Source organism: Orycteropus afer, unplaced genomic scaffold, assembly GCF_000298275.1.
Source record: "Orycteropus afer afer isolate SDZICR_OR568_19922 unplaced genomic scaffold, OryAfe1.0 scaffold00340, whole genome shotgun sequence".
NCBI lineage: Eukaryota > Metazoa > Chordata > Mammalia > Tubulidentata > Orycteropodidae > Orycteropus > Orycteropus afer.
The window spans coordinates 2,717,003-2,738,546 of NW_006921927.1; the positions used below are offsets into that span (position 1 = coordinate 2,717,003).

Here is a 21,544-nt window from a genome sequence, read left to right on the forward strand (position 1 = left end):
CAAATTCTTCTGCTAGTTGGGGTTTAGTCCACTTCTGTATCCTTCCCTTCAAGGCTCAGGGTCCAAGATTATCTTCTGTGTCTTTGTTAATTGGTTTCCCTTTTCTTTGTTGAAGAGGGTCTGTGCAGTCCTTCTGCCTAGTCTACCATCTTGCCAGAACTCCACAATGTTCTTATAGGACGGGAGAAAAAGAATTCCTCCAAAGAATTCCCATTGGCCACTGGTTGGAAGAATAGTTTTTGCAGTGGGGAGCCACACCTAGGGAAGCTACCAGGAAAGGATGGGGGCTGGAATCTCCTGCACTTCCAGCCTGAGCATCCTCCAACCAACTCTACCCTATTACCTCTTCTCCTTGCAGCTCACCCTATCCCACAAGTGTAAAAATGGTGTGCAGGGTGTTGTCTGACTTCCTCTAACTTCACTAGAGGGGAGGAGGATCAAGATCAACAGCCCAAGGTTGATTCCTATGAGGTGGAGGTCAGGCATGCCTCCACCCTCCAACCTTTTTTTTTTTGTTTTCCCACCAATTCTGACACCAACTGTCCCTTCCATGGCACTCTCTACTTCTTTGCTGGGTTTGATAATCCATTGCAGTGGCCACACAAAACTCACAGACAATATTCATGATTATGGGATTTATTAGGGAGGTAACAAGTTACAATTCAGGATCAGGAGCATTTTTTGGTCAGGAAAGCCTCCCCTGAAGGCACGTCTCTCTCTAGCCCTCAGCTCCTCAGACTGGCCTCTTCCCTACTTGGGCAAGTGTTACAGAGCTCTTCTAGCTCTTCCAGTAAATGCATTGAGGTCTCCCCTCCACAGTAAGCCTCAGCGTGAAGGTGTGCAGCTTTCTCACTCTTTGGGTCCCAAGCCTAGCTCTATGGATAAATCCCCAGAGGCACCCCACTCTCCCAAGCAAGCCTCCCACACGAAGGCACTCAGCTTTCTCTCTCCATGGGCCGGGAAGCCCACCACTGTCTCATGCCAGTCTCTTGGTTCTGCTGCCCGTGCTGTGCCGTTGCTGTGACACTGCTTCTCACCATCTGCCATCTCTAGTGTCACAGCTCTCTGTCTTTTGGATTGAGGAGGTTCAGTGCAGAGATCTCAGGTCCAAAGGTTATCCAGTCCCCTTCGTGGGCCCAACCACCTCACACTTGCATAGTCCTACCCAGTCATTTTGTAAGAATTACAAAGATTATGGCTAGAAGGGCCATATTAAGTCATTCACTGTACTGCAAGGAGTCTTAGTTATCTGTAACAGAAATATCACAGGTGGGTTGCTTTAACAAACAGAAATTTATCCTTTCCAGTCTAGGAAGCTAGTGTTTCAAATCCGTTGCACCAGCTCTAAGGGAAGGCTTTCTCTCCCTGACAGCTCTAGGGAAAGGTCCTTGTCTCCTTTCAATATCTGTTGCCTTGGCATCCCTTAGAGATTTCCATGTGTCTTGGCATCAGTCTTCCCCTGGGTCTAGGAGGTTCTCAGCACAGGGACCCTGTGGCCGAAGGATGTGCTCCACTCCCAGCTCTTCTTTCTTGGTGGTACTGAGGTCCTTCTTTCTCTGCTCACTTCTCTCTCCTTTTATTTCTTGTAAGATAAAAAGTTATGCAGGCCACACCCCAGACTAACTCCTTTTACATCAGATCAGGACTGTGACCTGAATAAGGGTGTTGCATCCCACCCTAATCTCATAAGTGATTGGCTGATCACGTCATGGAGGATGCCAAATGACATCATTACATAACTGCCAAACCACTGAGAATCATGGCCCAGCCAAGTTGACCTCATAGGATGAACCAAACCAAACTCACTGCCGTCAAGTCAATTCTGACTCATAGCGACCCCTCCTTGTGTTTCCGAGGTGGTATCACTACGGAAGCAGATTGCCCAGTCTTCCTTCTGAGGAGTGGCTGGTGGGTGCAGATTAAATTAGTTGGTATATATCAAGTGCTAAGGACAGTCCATAGCACGGGGCAAGCACTCAGTAAATGTTCTAAGTGTGTGTAGAACTATGATTACTAGTACTCACCACTTGGTACCAAGACTGATGAAAACAAAATGGCAAACTACTTAGAGAATCTGGACTCCTTGCCACACTGCCTGGGTTTAGGCTCTGACATCTGGTCATGAGGTCTTGAGCAGTTAGTTCCTCTTTCTGGGCTTAAGTTTCCTTCTCTGCCCAGTAGGGGTGATGATGGGATGGTGAGAGTGAGAGTCACAGAGGTGAAGCCTTTAGAGCATGCAGCGTGTGGTACTTGGCAGCAGTGTATAGACAAGGCTCGGAGAGGAGGGACATCTGGACCGAGGACTCAAAGACCAGCACGGAAGCAGCCCTGAATCCAAATGCCTTCTAACTGGTTCACCTCCCTTCTAGGGCGGCAGACACGGTGTGCACACCAGCAGGCTCCAGTGGTACCTTCTCAGCCTCTCTTACTCTCTCCCAGCTGCCCACTGTGTGCCAGTCAGACCAAAACATCACCCGTGTTTCTTCAACCCCACTCACCTCTGACCACTCAACCCACACCCCATCAACCCAGGGCTTGATGCTGACCTCTCCCAGGGATCCTCCCACCCTGCCCAGCACAACCCCCTGCTCCCAGCCTGGGGGAGGCAGACAGAGTGTCACCAAGGCCCCTTCACTTCCCATGAATTCCTTGGTATCAGCCGCAGGGCCCCACAGCAGTGGCTTGGAGGGGGCCGCCCACTCTACCACCATCTCCACAGCTGGTTCTGGCAACTCCAGCGTCCCGCCCAGGGCTGCAGGCACAGTCAGGACAGAGCACCGAGCAGAACATACAGTGGGCCTTGTCGGCGGGCCTTCCGTCTCAGCCGTCCCCACTCCTTTCGCCAGCAAACAACGTGGTACCTTCCCTACCTCAGGAAACCCAGTGAGCCCGCTTCAGCCCAACCAGGGGACTACCGAGGCTCCCCACTCAAGCCCCACTAAAGGCAGGATCCCCATCGTCCAGCTGGACGACTACAGAGAGGAAGAGGAGGAGGAGGAGGCGGAGGAGGAGGAGGCGCAGGAGTGGGCTGCAGGTGCGTCTCAGCAGGACGTCACTTGTGATTATAACCCCTGCAAGCACCTGCAGACCCCGTGCGCAGAGCTGCAGAGACGCTTGCGCTGCCGATGCCCGGGCATCAGCAGGGAAGATACCGTCCCGGACCCGCCCAAGCTCCAGGGTGTGTCGGAGGTGACCGACACGTCCGCGCTCATCCACTGGTGCGCCCCCAACTCAGTGGTGGACGAGTACCAAATCCACTACCACCCCGAGGGCCGGACGGAGGTCCCGGCAGTTGTGGGGAAGGTCCACGCCACGGTGCGGCAGCACCCTCTGGTGGGGCTAGCGCCGGCCACCACGTACCAAGTGTGCATCTTGGCGGCCAACCGCGCGGGCCTCAGCGGGCGGCGCTCCTCGGCGTGGAGGCGCCCGTGCACCGCCTTCACCACCAGGCCCAGCTCCTCGCTGGTGCTGGCAGCGCTGGGCGCCTGCAGTGGCCTACTGCTCCTCAGTACCCTGGTGCTGGCCGGCTGTCTCTACCGGCGGGTCCGGACGCCCCACCCGGAGCGCCACCACACGCACCTCGTGGCCTACAAAAACCCGGCCTTTGACTACCCCCTGAAACTCCAGACCTTCAACTAGCCCTGGGCCCCAGGGGTTGGCTGGCTGTTAGTTGTCCACAGTGGATTCGGACTCATTCTTCTCCAATGGGAGTCATCTCCATGGATTTTTAAATGGAAGGAACTGGCTGCCTGTGTGCAGAAAGGAAGATAGGGATGGTCAAAATGTCCTTGTCTTAGAAAGCTTCTAAGTGCACTCCTTGGGTTCACACGGACTGGCCACACTGAGTTTCTGGGTCCGAGGAACCACCATGGCCTCCGGTTATGCTTTAATCTCTTTTCCCAGAAATGTCGGTCAATGCCAGACCACTCCCTTTGCCTCCCAGACATTCTTGTTTCATTTGGGGTTTTCAGCAGTTAGTGTCCCTCAGTATCCAGTAAAACAAATTTGTACATGGAAGTAGGAAGGGATAAAATAGAGAAATCACATAAATAGCCTCTTCTGCTATATGGAAAATATATCCTCAAATCATTTCAAGGAAATTCCCTCAAGACCAAGGGCAGTTCTGGCTAAGGCACAGTAAATGTGTTACTGAAGAAATCCACTCCAGTAGATTCCTGAAATGGGGGAGGAGGGGGAGGAGGAAGAGCTTGTGGTTTGATTCCCAGGGTTCTGGGTTTATTCATTGCATCTCAGAATAAGACAAAAAGGTATTTCTGGCTTCACAGTTCAAACCAGTCTTTTGGGAACTTCATTTATGAAATACAGGAAACGACTGTCTTTCTTAAAGTCAGTGTTTGCTTCATTTCAGCTAAGATTAACTGGCAAAGAATTATAGACTCCTTTCTTAGGAAGCATAAAAAGCCCACTTTGAACAATCTTTTTTTTTTTTTTTTTTAAAGAGGGAAGAAATGAGCAAAACGACTTCAAGGCTCTGTTGTTGTTGTTACGTGCTGTCCATTCGGACCCGGCTCTTAGCAACCCCTCCTTGGGTTTCCAAGGCAGTATCACTACGGAAGTAGACTGCCCAACCTTCAAGGCTCTAGGCAGAGGCAAAAGTACTCCTGTGCTCCCCACTGAATCAAACGCCTTAATTTCTGAGTGTCAGATGATTTAACTGTACCTTTTACTTTCTCACTTTCATACAAACTTAAAAACGTGATTCTTTGAAATTGTGAGGGCCGTATTTCTAGTCCTGTGGAAAAAAACACTTTGATTCTTTTGTGTACGTGTTAAACTGCACCGAAATCATGCTGCAGAAACTGCATATCCAAATTTGACCCTAGTGACTGAACTGTCTACGTGAAAAAGATTTTCAGAATTCTGAGGTGGATCCCTAGTCTCATTACATCTGAAACCAAGAGAACTGGTTTAAGTAATCTGAAAGATCTCCACTAATTCCTGATTAAAAATTGCAAACCAGTCACCAAAATTATAATTAGTGTAACGTCTTCACACATGAAATTATCTCAGTGCTTTTTCAGCCTACTGCTATTAAGATTTAGTCTATTATGTGGACGTGCCAAAATCAATTTCCATCACCTTCCGAGTGTATACACAGACATATACATTTAAACACGCCTAATACAATTCCAATAGCTTTGTCAATTGGCATAACTTACATGTTTTATAATCATCAGTTTTCTGAGAAGGAAACTTGGACCATTTTTCCAAGGGTTAAGGTAGAAAAAGTATACTAGCTGGAGTCAGATTAAGACCTTAATTCTAAAGAGATTATGGGTCTAACCCATAAACTGCTCCAAATAGCATCCACCTGTTAAAAACTATTGCCAGCGAGTTGATTCTCTTAGCGACCTCACAGGACAGAGTAGAACTGCCCGTAAAGGGCAGTAATCTTTACGGAAAGCAGACTGCCTCACCCTCCTTCCGCGGAGTGGCTGGTGGGTTCCATAGGGTTCCAAGGCAGACTGCCTCATCTTTCTTCCGTGGAGTGGCTGGTGGGTTCTAAGCCTAAACCTTTTGGTTAGCAGCCAAGTGCTTAACCACTGCACTACCAGTGCTCCTTACAAACTGTCAACAAAGCTCTGATTTTTCCTACAACTATTTTATTTCTTTTAAAACATTTTTGTGTGCTTAGACCGTGTGCCTTTTGAGTGGTCCACAGTGGGGCTTCCGCTTCCTGCCTCACTGCCTCCCGGACTATGAGACCTTATAGGTTCCAAAAGGGGTAATGAATGGCGACACACTGCCCTTGTCTTCTTTCTCACTCTTCGTCAGTGTTACTGGCTACAGGCTTTAGTAATGTTCCAAGCCAAGGGCAGCTTAAGTGCTAGTCTGGGAACGAGAGAGGCAAGACCAGCAGGCAACAGAAAGAAAGGCACACTGGTCCAAGGATGCCAACACCAAGAGGCCTGAGTTTTCCTTATAACTTTACATTTAACATAGCTTATCTTTTGCGCTAGTTTTTCTCTTCAAAAATTGATTTTGTAAACGAAAAAAAATCCTCTATCATTTTCACAAGCAGAAACACCTTCTAAACAAATTATTACAGTGTATTGTTGGTGTATTGTTTCATACGAGACTACTGAAAAGAGAAAGGCTTCTTTGTTCCATATTGCTTTAAAGAAGTCTTTGCAGCAGACTTGCAGGCTATTTTCCATAGCCTAATAGGCATGTGGAAGCTGGACAATGAACCAGGAAGACAACAGAACTGATGCATTTGAATTGTGGTGTTGACAAAGAATATCGACTATACCATGGATTGAATATGCTGCAGAAGAATGAACAAATCTGTCTTCAAAGAAGTGCAGCTAGAATGCTCCTTACAAGGAAGCATGGCCAGATTTCATCTCTAATACTTTGGGGTCAGGGTATCAGAAGTGACCAGTCCCTGGAGAAAGCGAGCATGCTTGGGAGAGGGTCAGTGGAGATGGATTGACACAGTGGCTGCAACAACGGGCTCAAGCATAGCAAGGATTGTGAGGATGGTGCAGGACCGGGCAGGGTTTCATTCTGTTGCAAAGGGTTGCTGTGAGCTGAAACCAACTCGACAGCACCTAACAACTCACACCAATTGTTTCATATTTTGAACGAATGAGTATTTCAATGAGTGGCTCTAAAAATATTAAGCAGATACCTTCTTTTGAAAAATAAAGACCATATGCATAAGATTTTTAAAGTAGGAAACTGTGGTTTAATCGTTTTATTGTAATAGCTGTTTCCAAATTTCACCAGATGCTTTCACAATAGTGTGATTAGATAGTCTGTTTTAATTAGACAACAGAGAGGTTAGGTTAAATGGCATTTAAAAACTATGTCACTTTTAATTTTTTTTTTTTTTGATAATACATGATGAAATTCCCTGCCTAGGGAAGGATACTTCCTTGGTTACCAGGGGTAGGAAGGAAAGGAGAAGGAAAATTCTTGACTAGTTAAGACTCATGTCAATTTGGGTGAAGGAAAAGGCAATATAACAAGTGTATGACCAACACAATAACAATAGGGAAAAGGAGGATACAGAGAGATGCATAAAAGGTATAGACAACAGAGACAAGTACTATTACATACACAATATTGCATTATTAGTAACAAGCCCTAGTCTATGGGTGGATACATAGATAGGTGAGATCATCAAGTGTGGGTAGGTGAATGGGAATATACCCAACCATAGATTTGATTGATATCCTAGAGGTGTATTTGTGCTACAAAAATATCCATATACATTATACAAGTAACAGGGGACAAGGTCGGGTAGCTTCTTAGCCACAACCAAGCACCTTGAGGGAGTGAGTCACTAGGCCTGTGAACTCACAACCATGGTCTCAGAGGGCATCAGGCTCAAGTGGCACAACATAATACCTAAAAATACTGTTCTACATCATACTTTGGTGCATAGTGACCAGGGTCTTAAAAGCTTACTAGCAGCCATCTTAAGATGCAACTATTGGTCTCTCCTTCCCTGGAGCAGAGAAGAGTGAAGAAAATCGAAGACATATGGAAACAGTTAGTCCAAGGGACTAATAAATGGACCATGGGAACCTCAGCCTTCATGACCCTGAGATCAGAAGAAATAGGTGGTGCCTGGCCAACAACACCAACCACTCGAAAAGGGATCCAAATTGGAGATCCTGGACAGAGTGAGAGGAAAAGTGTGGAACAAAATTCTAAAAGACAAAAATGACCAGAATTCATAACACACTACACAAAAGCATTGTTCCACATTCTACTTTGGTGAGTACTGACTGGGATCTTAAAACCTTGCAAGCAGCCATCTAGATGCAATAATGGGTCTCTCCTCATCCAGAGCAAAGAATGAAGAAAACCAAAGACACATGGACACAATTAGTTCAAAGGACTGGTAGACCATGCGATCCTCAGCCTATAATACCATGAGACCAGAAGAACTAGATGGTGCCCAGCTACTACTGTCAACCAGTCGGAGGGGAACCTATGTAGGAGATCCCGGATAGAGTGGGAGAACAATGTGGAACAAAACTCAAAATCATTTAAAAAAAAAAAAAGAGGCCAGGTTTGTTGGTCTGATAGAGCCCCTCTGGCTGCCCTTCAGGGCTGGAATTGAACCCACTCCTGTGCCTTCCAGCCAAATCAAAGACAGGCATATGACCTGAACATTTACATTAGGAAGATACACTCCTTGGAGAGATCAATCATGGGAGACAGCTTGGGGGGCAGAAGTGCATGGGAGGGAAGGACACAGGGAAGAGGTAACTATGGGGAGGAAGTGGGAAGAGAGCTGTTGCATTGTGGGAAACTGTAGTCAATGTCATGAGACAAAGTATATGTGAACTACTGTATGGAAAATGAATTTGTAAAGTTTCACCCAAATCACAATAAAAATTAAGAAAAAAAAGACCACAATTACTGGTCAGATAGAGACTGGTGAAATCCCTGAGACTGTGGTCCTGGGTTACCCTTTGGTCCTGAAACTGGACTCAGTCCCATGGGTTAGCTCTCAGCCAAACAGGAGAAAAGCCTACCAGTGGAACACCCACCTACCGCAGGCAGATGTACCGCAGAAGTCAACCGTGAGAAATGAGAAGGGCAGCATTTCCACAGGGGGAAACCTAGACAGACAGGAACGTGCAGCTGAGGGCGACACGGGAGGGGCAGTCACAGGGAGGAAAGGAGAGCCATTAAGGGTGGGGATTCTATCAGAGCCGTGAAACAAAATGTGTAAGAACTGCCGAGTGCACAAAGAATCTTCTCTGTCAATTTGCACCCAAATCACAATAAAACATTTTAAAAAAGAAATTCTCTGCCTGTATCACCAAACCTGATAATATGCTCACAGGGCTGAGGACAAGATAGCCCTTGACTTCAAAGTATCACACATTCTTCATTCCTGCTTTAAATTTCTCTAAGCTTAAAAACTCACAAACCAAAGCCAGACACTGGGTCTGGGAGTTTAAAGTGCCTTGGTTAAGGAACCAATCTCTTTGTTCTATTTCAACCCTGCCCCCTAACCTCACCATACACACAATCACTAAATAGGGGCTAAGTGTGTTAACATTGCTATCTAACTCATCTTCTAGTAAAATGTAGTCTCCTAACAATTATAACATCGTCCCATGTCAACAAAATATTGAATGTTCTGGGGCATTTCACTAACCAAAAAATATGCTACCAATGAATTACGAATAAAAGACCGCCAGTAAGATCTACAGTGAGAGCTGTATTTCCACAAGGACTGGCTACACTAGGTACTATTAGGCAAAGGGCCTCTTAATACTGACTTACAAATAAATTCAGGATAGATGGCAGAGCTAGGGGGCTTTGAAATCGCTTGAAACATACAGACCTAGAAGGGATCAAGTTGCTGACCCCAGCACCCTGAAGCGACCCTTGGCACCATGGTCCAGGAGCTAGCGCATCCAAATAGACGACCAAAGTCACTGGCTACTATCAAGGAAGTCTGTTACTTATATTAAAACAACAGAAACAAAATCTATTTGTAAGGCCAACAATTGGACATTACTTTTTGTTCAGAACTAAGCACCAAGACCAGGCTAAGAGAATGTATATGAAAGACCTAAGTAACTTTAAAATGGTATCATCAGAAGAGGAGTTAGCTTTACCATAGAGAATTATTTCACAGGATAAAGATTCTTTCCACAAACATTTATTTTAAAAACTTCTCCAAATCTCTGTCAGAAATGAGCAACTTTTCAGTTATAGTAGTATAGGTCATATAACAGTGCAGAGTGTGGACTAGATGTGACCTTAAATTAATTTCTGAACCTTTAAGTTTCAGTTTCCTCAATAGGTAAAATGAGGACACCACCTCCTATCTAGATCATCTATGAAGACAAAAGAATGCAGATACAGATATGCAATAAACAATCATGGTAATAAAACTCTCTCTCTGTACATTTTCTCTCCCATGCGCCACAGAAAACATTCAGTAAAAATTCTGAGCCCATGAAACAAAACTATGAGATCCTTTCTGAAGCCTTCTTGTTCCCTTATTACAAGCCACATACCTTACATTTTATAAAGACAAACAGATTAAAAGAAACAGAAATCAGCCCCAAAGAAAATGACTTCTTTTTTGAAAAGTGAAACCTTCAGGATGAATACAGTGAATGTCATCCCAGTAACATGAATGACTGAACTGTCCCTGGTGAATTCCATCATGATGTGTGTAGAGAGAGAGAATTTACTGGTTTGTCAATAACCTCAGCATCAAGGAAACCAAGCGTTATTTCCAGCTCTTTTATTCCTTTAATATCTTAACAAAAAAAAAGATACCTCAAAGTTTAAAAAATATACAGTCTCATATTATTTACATATCACATGAATATGGGTTCCAAATATCATACAAACAATGCTGTGAGAGTAACACAGTGGGAAGCCACGGCACAAACCCCTGCCTCCCGGGGGCAAAGGGCAATGTTCCAACGACTTGTTAGCCTGATACGGAAACTATGAAGCACCTGAGAGGTTGGAAGTCTTCACTGAGATGAACCTCTGTACCTCTATTTGTTTGATCTTATTTATTATTTTCACAACTTAATGCATTTTAAATCTCTTTACTACTTTATTTCATCCACAGCAATCTTTGTTCTGTCAGAATTCTAAATGATCAAATATTAACCACATGAACTGTTGTTGTGCACACAGGTCTAAAAAATCAAACATCAAATTGTTTTGTCAAGTTGTATAGGATATATATTTAAACCCAGAAGATTTCCTAGTGCTCTGTGAGTAATTTAATGCTACTTAAGAGAAGTGGCGACTCCATTTTCCATGCTCTGGACTGTTTTTGTTTTTAAATGTCTTAAAAAAGTGACTTGACAGTAATCGGAATCTTACAAATTAATCAAGAAACCTAAGATAAAAAACTCTAAATTATAGTTTTATTTGTATTTAAAAATACATTGGAAATTCCACATACCCATGATCAAGCTTACTTTCAGTGCACACAACTTCAATTTTGATGACATGGTTTTTTTCTGATAAGTCCTTGTCAAGCTGAACACCCAAATGCAGAAACTCCTGTAGATTTCCAAATGGCCCTGACACCAACGATGTATACTGCTTCTTCGCCAATGACAATGGATGACTTTCATCTGCCTTTTATCACCTGAACAGTTTTCCGACCATAATGATAGTAACTGTAAGCTGAGGCAGCTGTGGTGAAAGCTGTAAAACACCTTGGATGGAAGGAAAGAAAGAAAATAGTTGGCAAATCTGAAAAACAGAACAGTGAGAATCATGAAGAAAAATTTAGGTTACCCCTTCCCAAGGACTAAAGATTGGATATCCTCATTCAAAGAGCTATGTAAAGAGTAAAGAGGGCTGCACTGTCCAATTTTTTTCTAATTAAAAGAATGTAAATACAATGCTTTTCATTAAGATGTCGTTTGAATTATTAATATTAAACAAAATGTAGCTTATGATTCTCTGTAAAGAATGATAATGCTTACAACTGTCATCTGACCAGACATTATTCTAAGTGTCTTATGTTTTCGTTTTATTCTCACAACAATCTCATCTTACAGAGGAGGAAATGGAGACTGGGAACTTGCTCATGGGCATAGAACCATGTCTGGGCTTGGCTCAGACTCAAGTGTAGAGCCCATGTGCTCTTTCTCCCACTGCTCCATGCTGCTTTTATAGTAGCAGACTACTTCCTACGGTTTTTGAGAATCTTCTCGTGGAGTAGTGCCTACGGCATCTGACTGCTGACCAGAAGGCTGAAGTTCAAACCCACCGGACACTCCTTGGAAGGAAGATTGGGCAATCTACTTCTGTAGTGATACCACCTTGGAAATCCAAGAAGGGGGCGCTATGAGTTGGATTCAACTTGATGGCAGGGAGTTTGGTTTTTTTTTTTTGGTTTAAGGACATCGGAGTCTTTTTAAACACATTTGACCTTTTTTTCTCTTGTTTTTCATTTTCCTTAGAGTTAGTGTATTGGTCACTCGCTCTTAGTATATTTCCTTTCCCTTCACCCAAATCAATACTTCTCTGTACCTATCTAGCCGTGATCCCTCCCACCCCCCCTCCCATCCCTGGTAACCAACAAAGAAAGTTTCCTTCCAAATATAAACCTTTCCTTGACTTTGTACAATAACAAACTAATACAATATTTGTCTTTCTGTGATTGACTTGTTTCACTCAGCACAATGTCCTCCAAGTTTATCCATGGTATGCGGTGTTGTGCAGATTCTACATTGTTCTTTAGTGTTGCACAGTATTCCACTGCGTGTATGTACCACAGTTTGGTCATCCATTTCAACTTCTTTTTCCTCAAGTGAATTCTCAGATTAATCAACTCTCAATTCCCTTTGAAATTCCATAATAGAACCCAGACATGGTTCTATGGCCATGAGCAAATTCCATAATAAATTAAAAAAAAAAAAAAACCCATTTATCATGTTTAAAGCTTCTTTGGCTTACCTGAGTTTGATTAGCCAATCATTTCCTGACCCAGAGTGCATCAAGCAAAAAGCCTTTAAAACTCCTTTCCTCCATGTTCCCTTCTCACTATAACCTTTTCATTAGTAAGAGATTCCAGTCAAGTGGCTGAACTAACTTCCCTACACCCACCTACATCTCTGCCTTTGCTCAGGTCTGCCCTTCACCTGAAATGGCTTCCCCTCAGTATCCCCCTACGTGAAATCCTACACCTATAACACAAGGCTCGAATGCTATGACCTACCTGAAGCTTTTCCTCTCCTTCCTACCTTGGCCATCTTTCCCTTCTCAGAAACCTCAACTCATTACCTCTATCTCTCATCTCTTTTATTATGTCTAAAAGTTACTAAATATGATTTGTACATTCCATAGTGGATAGTAAATTCTTCTTAAGAATGTTATCAATCATAAAATACAGCCCACAGCTTTAGCCAGTCCATGCTCAATTTAACACCATAAGAACAAATTAATTCTAGAACTGTCACAAATGGCCATTTTGTTAACATTCTCAAAAACTAATTCTAAATTAGGAGCTCTGGTAGCATAGTGCCTAAGGCACTTGACTGCTACCAGAAGGCTGGCGGTTCAAACCCACCAGCCACTCCTTGGAAGGAAGGTTGGGCATTCCTACTTCCGTAGTGATACTGCCTCAGAAACCCAAGGAGGGGTCGCTATGAGTCGGGGCCGACTCGATGGAAAATAACAACAACAGCAACAAATTCTAAATTTAGCTTACCACAGTATCTGAAGATATATGCTGTCAACATAATTGAAAACTGGAGCTGCCAAAGAAGCTGCCACCAAGATTAACTGGACTGCTGTGTTTACCTAAAGAAAAGAAGTTATATATGAAATAGTGCCAACCACATCCTGTTTCAAGTTTGTGAGACAAAAGCAGGTAGCCCATCATGCTGAAAAGTGATATATCTTCAGCATGCTTGATACTGATCTGTAATATTCAACATCCCTGCCAAAGGAGCTGGCATTCACAGGTGAGAATACATAAAAGGGTCAACAGCTTCACTGACTGGCCTGTCTATACAGCTGTTCTTCACAGTGAGCGTTACAGCAGCTATCAGAAAATAACACTACCTCAAATTTGTATGGCAATTCCATGTTCTATTCAATAATGTTGCAAAATTCTTTGCCTTTTTTTCAGTTGCCCACTAAAACAGCTCTGTATGAAAATAGTTAAGCTGCCACTGCATAGATGACAAGGTAACAACTGACACTTGCAGTCAGAGCAGGTTACAGAAACGAACTTAGAACCCAGACTTCCCAGTATCTCATCCAACGTGCCTTTCACTTGCCCACCTGGCAAACCCTGTAAGATTCGAAAATTGAACTGCATTCATCTCCTGAAAGAGGCTTTCTGGAGGAAATGAGTAGGTTCCCCTAGCCTAAAAGAGGGCAGTGAGGTGAAAAGGAAGGAAATGGAGTCAGAATACGCTGAGCCTCCCCTCTGCACATCATGAGCAACACTTCCTGGAAGTCTGTGAAGCACGAAACGGTGGGCGATGTGCTCAGACATGCTCTTTCGTCTATTGTCTGTTCTGTAGCCAAATGACAAAGACTCTATTCCATTTCTGAAAATAAACAATTTGGTCTCTGCACCTCTTTAAGCCACTGACTGTGTTGTGCTACACTCAGACAGCTATATGACACAAGTCATCTGAAGCCAAAAAAAAAAACCATGGATGGAGGTCATAGTTCACCTCAGGAACTATAAAATCAGTCACTCCTCTGTCCATAGATGATCTGCATCCCTAACCCGTTAGACCTCTGTCACAAGGGATGGGGCAAGAAGAAAAGGAACAAAGTTATCAGAAATACAAGGATGCCTTAAGAGGCATTAACAGTATCCTTTCTGTGTGCAAAGATTGGCATAAAATTATTGTCCTGAAGAGTCTCAGGAAACAGAATGGACAACCAAGAGTCCAGAGCTTCATATGCGTGAATAAAACATCCTCCTCTCCATTTTCAAGTGCAACAGTCACTGTTGAAAATGGAAGGGCCTTATTATATAGTGTTTTCCCAAGGAAGGGAGGTAGTAAAAGCAAGAGGGAATCTTCATTATGTCTTTGTATCGAAATCAAGAAGCAATTACACGTCAACTCTCTTCACCTTCCCCAATCAGTAGCCCTTCCCTAATCAGTACCACATTCAGAGATGTAAGCTCTCAAACCACCAAAACACATATAACTAAAGGTCCAAATAGCTTGCATTAAAGTTGTCTGTGTGACCTCACTCACCATCTCCTATAGTCAGATTATTGAAATGTCTCATTTTCAGCTACTCCAGAATGAAGTTTACATGCATTATAATAAAAATGTACACACATACACACCACAACTGAAAAGAATGTTGTGTGTCTCTTACCTTGCTGATGAATGTTGGTTTTAACCTGGCGGTGGCATAGCAAGGGTTAAAATATTTAGCAAGTGTTCTCTGGCAGAGGACAAAAATAAAATATTTAATTTATTGTTCAAGTTTAAAAAAAAATTGTTACTATGTGTAGTCACAGTTACTGGGTGCTGACTATATGCCTAGACCTAACGCTAGATTAAAAGGAACACTGGTAATGCAATGGTTAAATGCTTGGCTACTAAATGAACAAAGGTCAGGGGCTTGAACCCACCAGCTTCTCTGAGGGAGAGAAGACCTGGCAGTCAGTTCCCATAAAGATTACCAAGTAGGAAACCCTAGGGGGCACGCTGTCATACAGGGTGGCTGTGAGGCAGAACTGACTAGTTGGCACAACAATAAGCTAGACAAGCCCTTCAGATGCATCTTCTTTTATTAAGCTAAATGAGAATTATCTGTATTCTCTGTAAATCACAATTACAAACCTTCCCTTCCATGGCTATTAAAAATAGACTGCTAAAAATGTATAGACTTTTGTGAATATCACCACCAGGGAGGAACAGACTCCTCAGTAGAACCAACCATACAAAATCAAAAGGGCAGCATTAGCCCAAAAACAAAGTTCAGGAGGTTGGAAGGGGCAGGAAGGAGGACGAATGGAGAGCGGAACCCAGGGCGGCAGTGAGAAGAAAGGACTACACTGAGGGGACCCCAATCGATGTCACAAAGCAAAATGCATGTGAATCGTTGAATGGAAAACTAATTTACTCTATAAATTCTCACCCCAACTACAAAAGTTAAAAAAAAAAGTATAGACTATTTCTCAGTTTCTATAAAATGCTAACAGCAATACCGATCATAAAGTCTGTATGATCATATCAGCTCTCTAAATAAATTTAATTTTCTAAATAAAACTACTTTTCACTATTTTCTTTTACAGATTAAAAACCAAAAATGAAGAAAATACTGCTATATTTTTACTAATATGGGAACCAAAGATGAGGCTATGCTATGCTGAGGTGCTCAAATATTCATTTTCTATACAGCAGTTCATACACATTTTGTTTCATGACATTAACTGCAATCAAATATATGTGAACAAACCATTCCATGCTCAGAAAACCCTCATTTCTTTCTATAACCAGTTCTGGATTATCCATAGTATGGAAAGGGGCACTGATCTGTGGGAAACATTCCTAAGAAGAGTCTGCTGCTATGGCCGGCTACGGGCTGGTCTTTCACGTGTTAGCAGTCAAAAAAGAGTTTAACTTAAAACAAAAATAAGCCCTTTTAGAAGGTGGGGACCAGGTTTGCTGGTCCAATAGCGCCTGGTGAAACCACTGAGACTATGGCCCCTAGCTGCCCTTCAGGTCTGGGATTGAACCCACACCTGTGGCTTCCAGCCAAACAAAGAACAGGCAAGTGAGTTAAACATTTACCTCAAGTAGACACACACCCTGGAGAAAACAATCATGGGAGAAGGAAGGGCTGCTTATGCACAGGGAGACAGCTCAGGGCACAGAAGAGTATGGAGGGATGGACACTGGGAAGAGGTAACTATGGGGAGGAAGTGGGAGGGGAGCTGTTGCATTGTAAATTTTGGTCAATGACATGAGACAAAGTATATGTGAACTGCTGTATGAAAAGTGAATTTACTCTGTAAATCTTCACCCACATCAAAATAAAATTAAAAAAAAAAAAAAAGCCCTTTTAAATTGATTATAAGTGTTTACTCAACAACTGCTTTAGTGGGTGATTCAATTAGCAAGAAGATAATTATGTTTTGGAGTTTTCAGCATTCGTAATAAATAGATGAAAAACAGTTTCCAGAAATGATTCCAATAAAGTGAAACTCGACATACAATACAGTGAATCTTTACTTTTTTTAATAAAGTGAAACTCGGCATATAATACAGTGAATCTTTACTTTTTTTTCTACCTTAAGTTATATAAGTAATACTAAAAAAAATTTTTTTTGAAACAAACTCACCGGTGTTGGAAGAGTTCGATATCGGACATAAAAAACGGCAGCAATCAACATTATATCTCTTGAAATTATCATATAAGTAAGTGAAACTGAAAATAAATATAAAATAATTCTGATTGGGATTTTGAAAATTACTAACAGACATTATGAATACAATAGAGCCTCATTCATTTAGCCTTATTATAAACTGGTGTTTCACATAAATAAGAATTTTATAATACACACTGATGATTTAACATCATCATAGTGAACCACTGATTTTATATTTTTCTTTGATCTGCCCAAAGCAAGGTGATAGTGCATGTAAACTATGGCTTTTTGAATCTTATGTCTGCTCCTCAAATGTTGGTCCTCTTGCCTGTTTTTAAGCTATAACTCTGCAGCCCTTGGTGCCAGCTCTACACTCAGCCCCCACTATTGCCTTTGCTACTTTGTGAATTTAGGAGGGGGGAAAAAATCACCATGCTTGTTAGAATTATATAGAAAGAAAACGTAAAAAGATTAAGAAGGTGTCAGAGGACTTGAAACACAGGAGTCTCAGCAGCTGTGAATGCTTAAGTCTACATTCTAGACTAATTCTCTGAAGAGTAAAATTTCCTATCCGTATGACTTGTGGAGAAGGAAAATATTTTCCTTTTTTCCAGCCAATGCCTACCCCGGCCACTGCTATTCATCCCCCCTGCCCCATTCAGTCAATGAACTCTAATTCCACAGGAATTCAACTGGCCCACGGTTTTCTCATTACTCCTCAGGTTTCACAGGCTGGCCCTGAGCCAGAGCCAGCAGAAGGGCACTTTAGATGGATACCCAAGAGCCCTCCACCCCCCGTGAGTGAGAATGGGAGGGAGGAAGACTTGGTCTTCCTTTTACATCCTTCTGAAACAGTAGGAGGTTTTCACCAGGATTATATATCATATTAATAAGGCAAAAAATCATTTTTAAAAAAGGAAAAAATCCTGAGGCCAACAAACAGTTCAAATGGCTTCAATTACTATAATAAAAGCATCAAGGATATCTCTTCCATAATACTTTCCAAAAGCTCATTTGTGAGTTTAAGGTCCTCTCTGTGGGAGCTCTGGTAGCATAGTGCCTAAGGCACTTGACTGTTAACCAGAAGGCTGGCGGTTCAAACCCACCAGCCACTCCTCGGAAGGAAGATGAGGCAATCTACTTCCTTAGTGATACTGCCTCGGAAACCCAAGGAGGGGTCGCTATGAGTCGGGTCCAACTCGACGGCATATAACAACAATTAAAATAACTAATGTTGACATTCTGTGGTCCTGAAACTTGAACAAAATCCCACTACTTTTATTTATTATAGATTTAAAATGTAAATCTCTGCTGGTCATAGCTGTGATTTAAGTGTTGTATCCTTGACCTAGTTCTCAGTGACAACACTATTCCAAACAAAACACGTTTTGCCACATGCTTGCTTATCCACTTAACTCATGGCATCTAGAGCAAACAGAAAACAATATGAGCCAAGCAATAAAACAGGCAAGCCATGATTTTTAGGAACAATTTTGAACCTGTGAAACAAACTTTCCTATGGCAATCATTAGCTGGCAAAATCCAACAACAATCATATTCTTAAATGCCGCAAACTCATGGAAATTACACACACTAACCCTCCTGACAGGAGCCTTGGTGGCACAATGGTTAAGCACCTGACTGCTAACAGAAAGGCTGGTGGTTTAAATGCACCAGGTGTTCTGAGGGAGAAAAGACTTGGCAATCTATTCCCCTAAAGATCATAGCCTAGGAAACCCTATAGGTTGAGCAAAGAAGAATGAAAAAAGTCAAAGACTCAAGGTAAAAATTAGTCCCAAGGACTAACAGACCACACAAACCACAGCCTCCACTACCCTGGGATCAGAAGAACTAGATGGTGCCCAGTTACCACCACCTTCTGCTCTGATTGGGATCACAACAGAAGGTCTCAGACCGAGTGGGAGAAAAATGTGGAACACAACTCAAAATCATAAAAAAGACCAGACTTAGTGGTCTGCTAGAGACTGGTAGAACTTCTGAGCTATGACCTTCAGATACATTTCAACAGACCTGGAACTGAACCCACCTCCAGGGATCACCTTTCAGCCAAAAAGTAGGCATAAAAAGTGAACAATAACATCCCTGATAATGTGTTCCTCAGAACAATCAACCACAGGAGACCAACCAAAAGGGCAGGCAGCATCTATCTACCCAAGAAGAAAGGCCAGAAGGCAGGAAGGAACAGGAAAGGAGAAATAGAAAGAGGGAACCCAGGAAGTAGGAGGAGTGCGGTTACAATGAGGGGATTGCAACTAATGTCATGAAATAAAATGTACATACACTGTTGAATGGAAAACTAATTTGTTCTGTAAACTTTCACTCAAACCACAATAGAAAGAAACTCAACTCTATGGGGCAATTCTACTTTGTCATCCAGGGTCACTATGAGTTGGAAGTGACTAGACAACACACACTCGGAAGGAAGGTTGGGCAATCCTACTTCCGTAGTGATACTGCCTTGGAAACCCAAGGAGGGGTCGCTATGAGTCGGGGCCGACTTGACGGCACATAACAACAACAACAACAGACAACACACAACCACCACAACTTATCTCCTAAACATAACTTTAGAAAAAAATTAACACTTATATTTCATCACCACAGTAAAAACAATACAATTTATGCCTAAATAAGAGATGCAGAAAAAGCATTGAAAGAATGCAATACAATGCAAAGATTTAGGTTCTAGTTTTAACTATTAAAATAACTACCCAAATTGCCATTTATTGGTTACCTGGCATTATTTTAATCATTTTACATACATTATGTCATTTAACTCCTATCAACCCCACAAAATACATATTCTCATCATCCTCATCTTCCAAATGGGAGCTCTGGTAGCACAGTGCCTAAGGAACTGCTAACCAGAAGGCTGGCGGTTCAAACCCACCAGCCACTCCTCGGAAGGAAGGTTGGGCAATCTACTTCCATAGTGATAGTGCCTCTAAAACCCAAGGAGGGGTTGCTATGAGTCAGATTTGACTCAGTGGCAGTGAGTTTGGTTAGTTTTTTTTTCACCTTACAAATACAGAAAACAAGCAAGCTCAAGGCAGATTATGTAACTTGGGCAAGGTTATCCTATCAGTAAGTAGTTTGGCCAGCCTTAGAACCTGTTGTTGTTGTTGTTATGTGATGTCAAGTCAGCCCTGACTCATAGCGACCCCTCCTTGGGTTTCTGAGGCAGTATCACTACGGAAGTAGGATTGCCCAACCTTTCTTCCGAGGAGTGGCTGGCCTTAGAACCTAGGTCTATAGAATTCAGCTTGCATTCAGAGCTTTCATTAGGCCCCTAGCCCAGCAGCAGTTTGGCCTACCACTTAGCATCTCTGGCCTCATTTTACCATCTGCAGCAGCCCATGGGGAAGAGGCTGGTAACAGAAATCAATGGTTCCCAAAACTGACTGCCCATCACAAAATCACCTTGAGAGAGCTTCCTAAAAGCACAAAAGAAAGGGCTGGGCCCTTGCTGTGCTAGGTGCTCTCAAAGGCCTCTGCAAAACGACATTACATACATGCTCCTAACTTCGGTTCTTTGGTTAATTTTACCCAGTTCTCTGACTTTTCCATCTTTCAACTGCTCCTGTTTCTCTCCCTGCCTCCCCCTTCCTCTTTCTGTTAAGGCTAAAGCAACCTTCATTTTACCTCAGTATGACAGAGTGTTAGTATTGATAGGGAGTATGAAATGTAGCAGGAATTGCTCCAAGGGTTTCCTCCCATTTGTTGTTTGAAATATAGTTAATGTTTGCAACAAGGAGGTATATTGTGGGCATTTTATTGATGCTGAAGGGAAATGATTAATAAAATCAAGTCACTGCTACATATTTAAAGTGGTCATTATCAATACCATAGGTTACTACATTGGAAATAAATTTAAAAACAGTGATTATTCTGGAAATTAATTCCAACCAGCAATAAGAAACAAGGCACTCTGGGGATGGAGCAGTTGAGCAGTCAGCTGCTAACCACAACAGCAGTTCAAACCCACCAGCCGCTCCACGGTAGAAAGATGAGGCAGCCTACTTCCATAAAGACTGACAGCCTTGAAAACTATGGGGCAGTTCTACTCTGTCCTATAGGATCACTATGAGTCAGAATCAACTTAATGACAGGGGATTTAGTTTTTTTTAACATGCTAGACAAGGAGCCCTGGGAATGCGGTGCATAAGTGCTCAGCTGCTAACCTAAGGGTCAGCAGTTTAAACCCTCCAGCTACTCTATGGGAAAGATGCGGCAGTCAGCTTCTGTAAAAGTTACAGCTTTGGAAACCCTATGACGTAGTTCTACTCTGACCTATAGGGTTGCTGTGAGTATGAACTCACTTGAAGGAAAAGGCTTTGACTTTTTTTGGTATACGGTAAACAAGAAGTAACGAAGTGGACAGGAACCACTATTTGGTAAATGTGGCCCAATAAGTGCACACAACCAAGCACAAGTTAACTTAAATTCATACCCTACACTGTTACATAAATGGAAGAAGTTAAACACTTTGTTTATAATCCCTCTCCCCAACTCATAAAAAGAGCAAGAACAACAAAAGAATGAGTTCTTCCCTTTGTAAATACAATACTGAGTTGTCAATGAAAGCAAACATGGGTATAGGGATGGATAGATGGGTGAACAAGCTAAACAATTATGTATGTCTAAATGGAGAGTGTATCCAAGATCATATACAGGGTTGGCAGA

The 21,544-nt window shown here is 42.7% G+C and overlaps 2 protein-coding genes across 2 annotated transcripts in view; one reads left to right on the forward strand and one right to left on the reverse strand.

Moving 5' to 3' along the window:
• The window catches only part of LRRN4 (leucine rich repeat neuronal 4), a 17,992-nt gene extending 14,353 nt beyond the window's left edge, over positions 1–3,639 (forward strand). Inside the window, exon 4 of the mRNA XM_007952478.1 lies at positions 2,370–3,639. Within this exon, the coding sequence (XP_007950669.1) occupies positions 2,370–3,639 (1,270 nt within the window). The remainder of the gene's footprint in view (positions 1–2,369) is intronic.
• A 7,465-nt stretch (positions 3,640–11,104) lies between these two features.
• The window catches only part of CRLS1 (cardiolipin synthase 1), a 44,664-nt gene continuing 34,224 nt past the window's right edge, over positions 11,105–21,544 (reverse strand). Inside the window, exons 4-7 of the mRNA XM_007952472.2 lie at positions 16,814–16,899; positions 14,839–14,907; positions 13,196–13,287; positions 11,105–11,192 (exon numbers count right to left, since the gene is read on the reverse strand). Coding sequence (XP_007950663.1) covers positions 11,105–11,192; positions 13,196–13,287; positions 14,839–14,907; positions 16,814–16,899 — 335 coding nt within the window. The remainder of the gene's footprint in view (positions 11,193–13,195; positions 13,288–14,838; positions 14,908–16,813; positions 16,900–21,544) is intronic.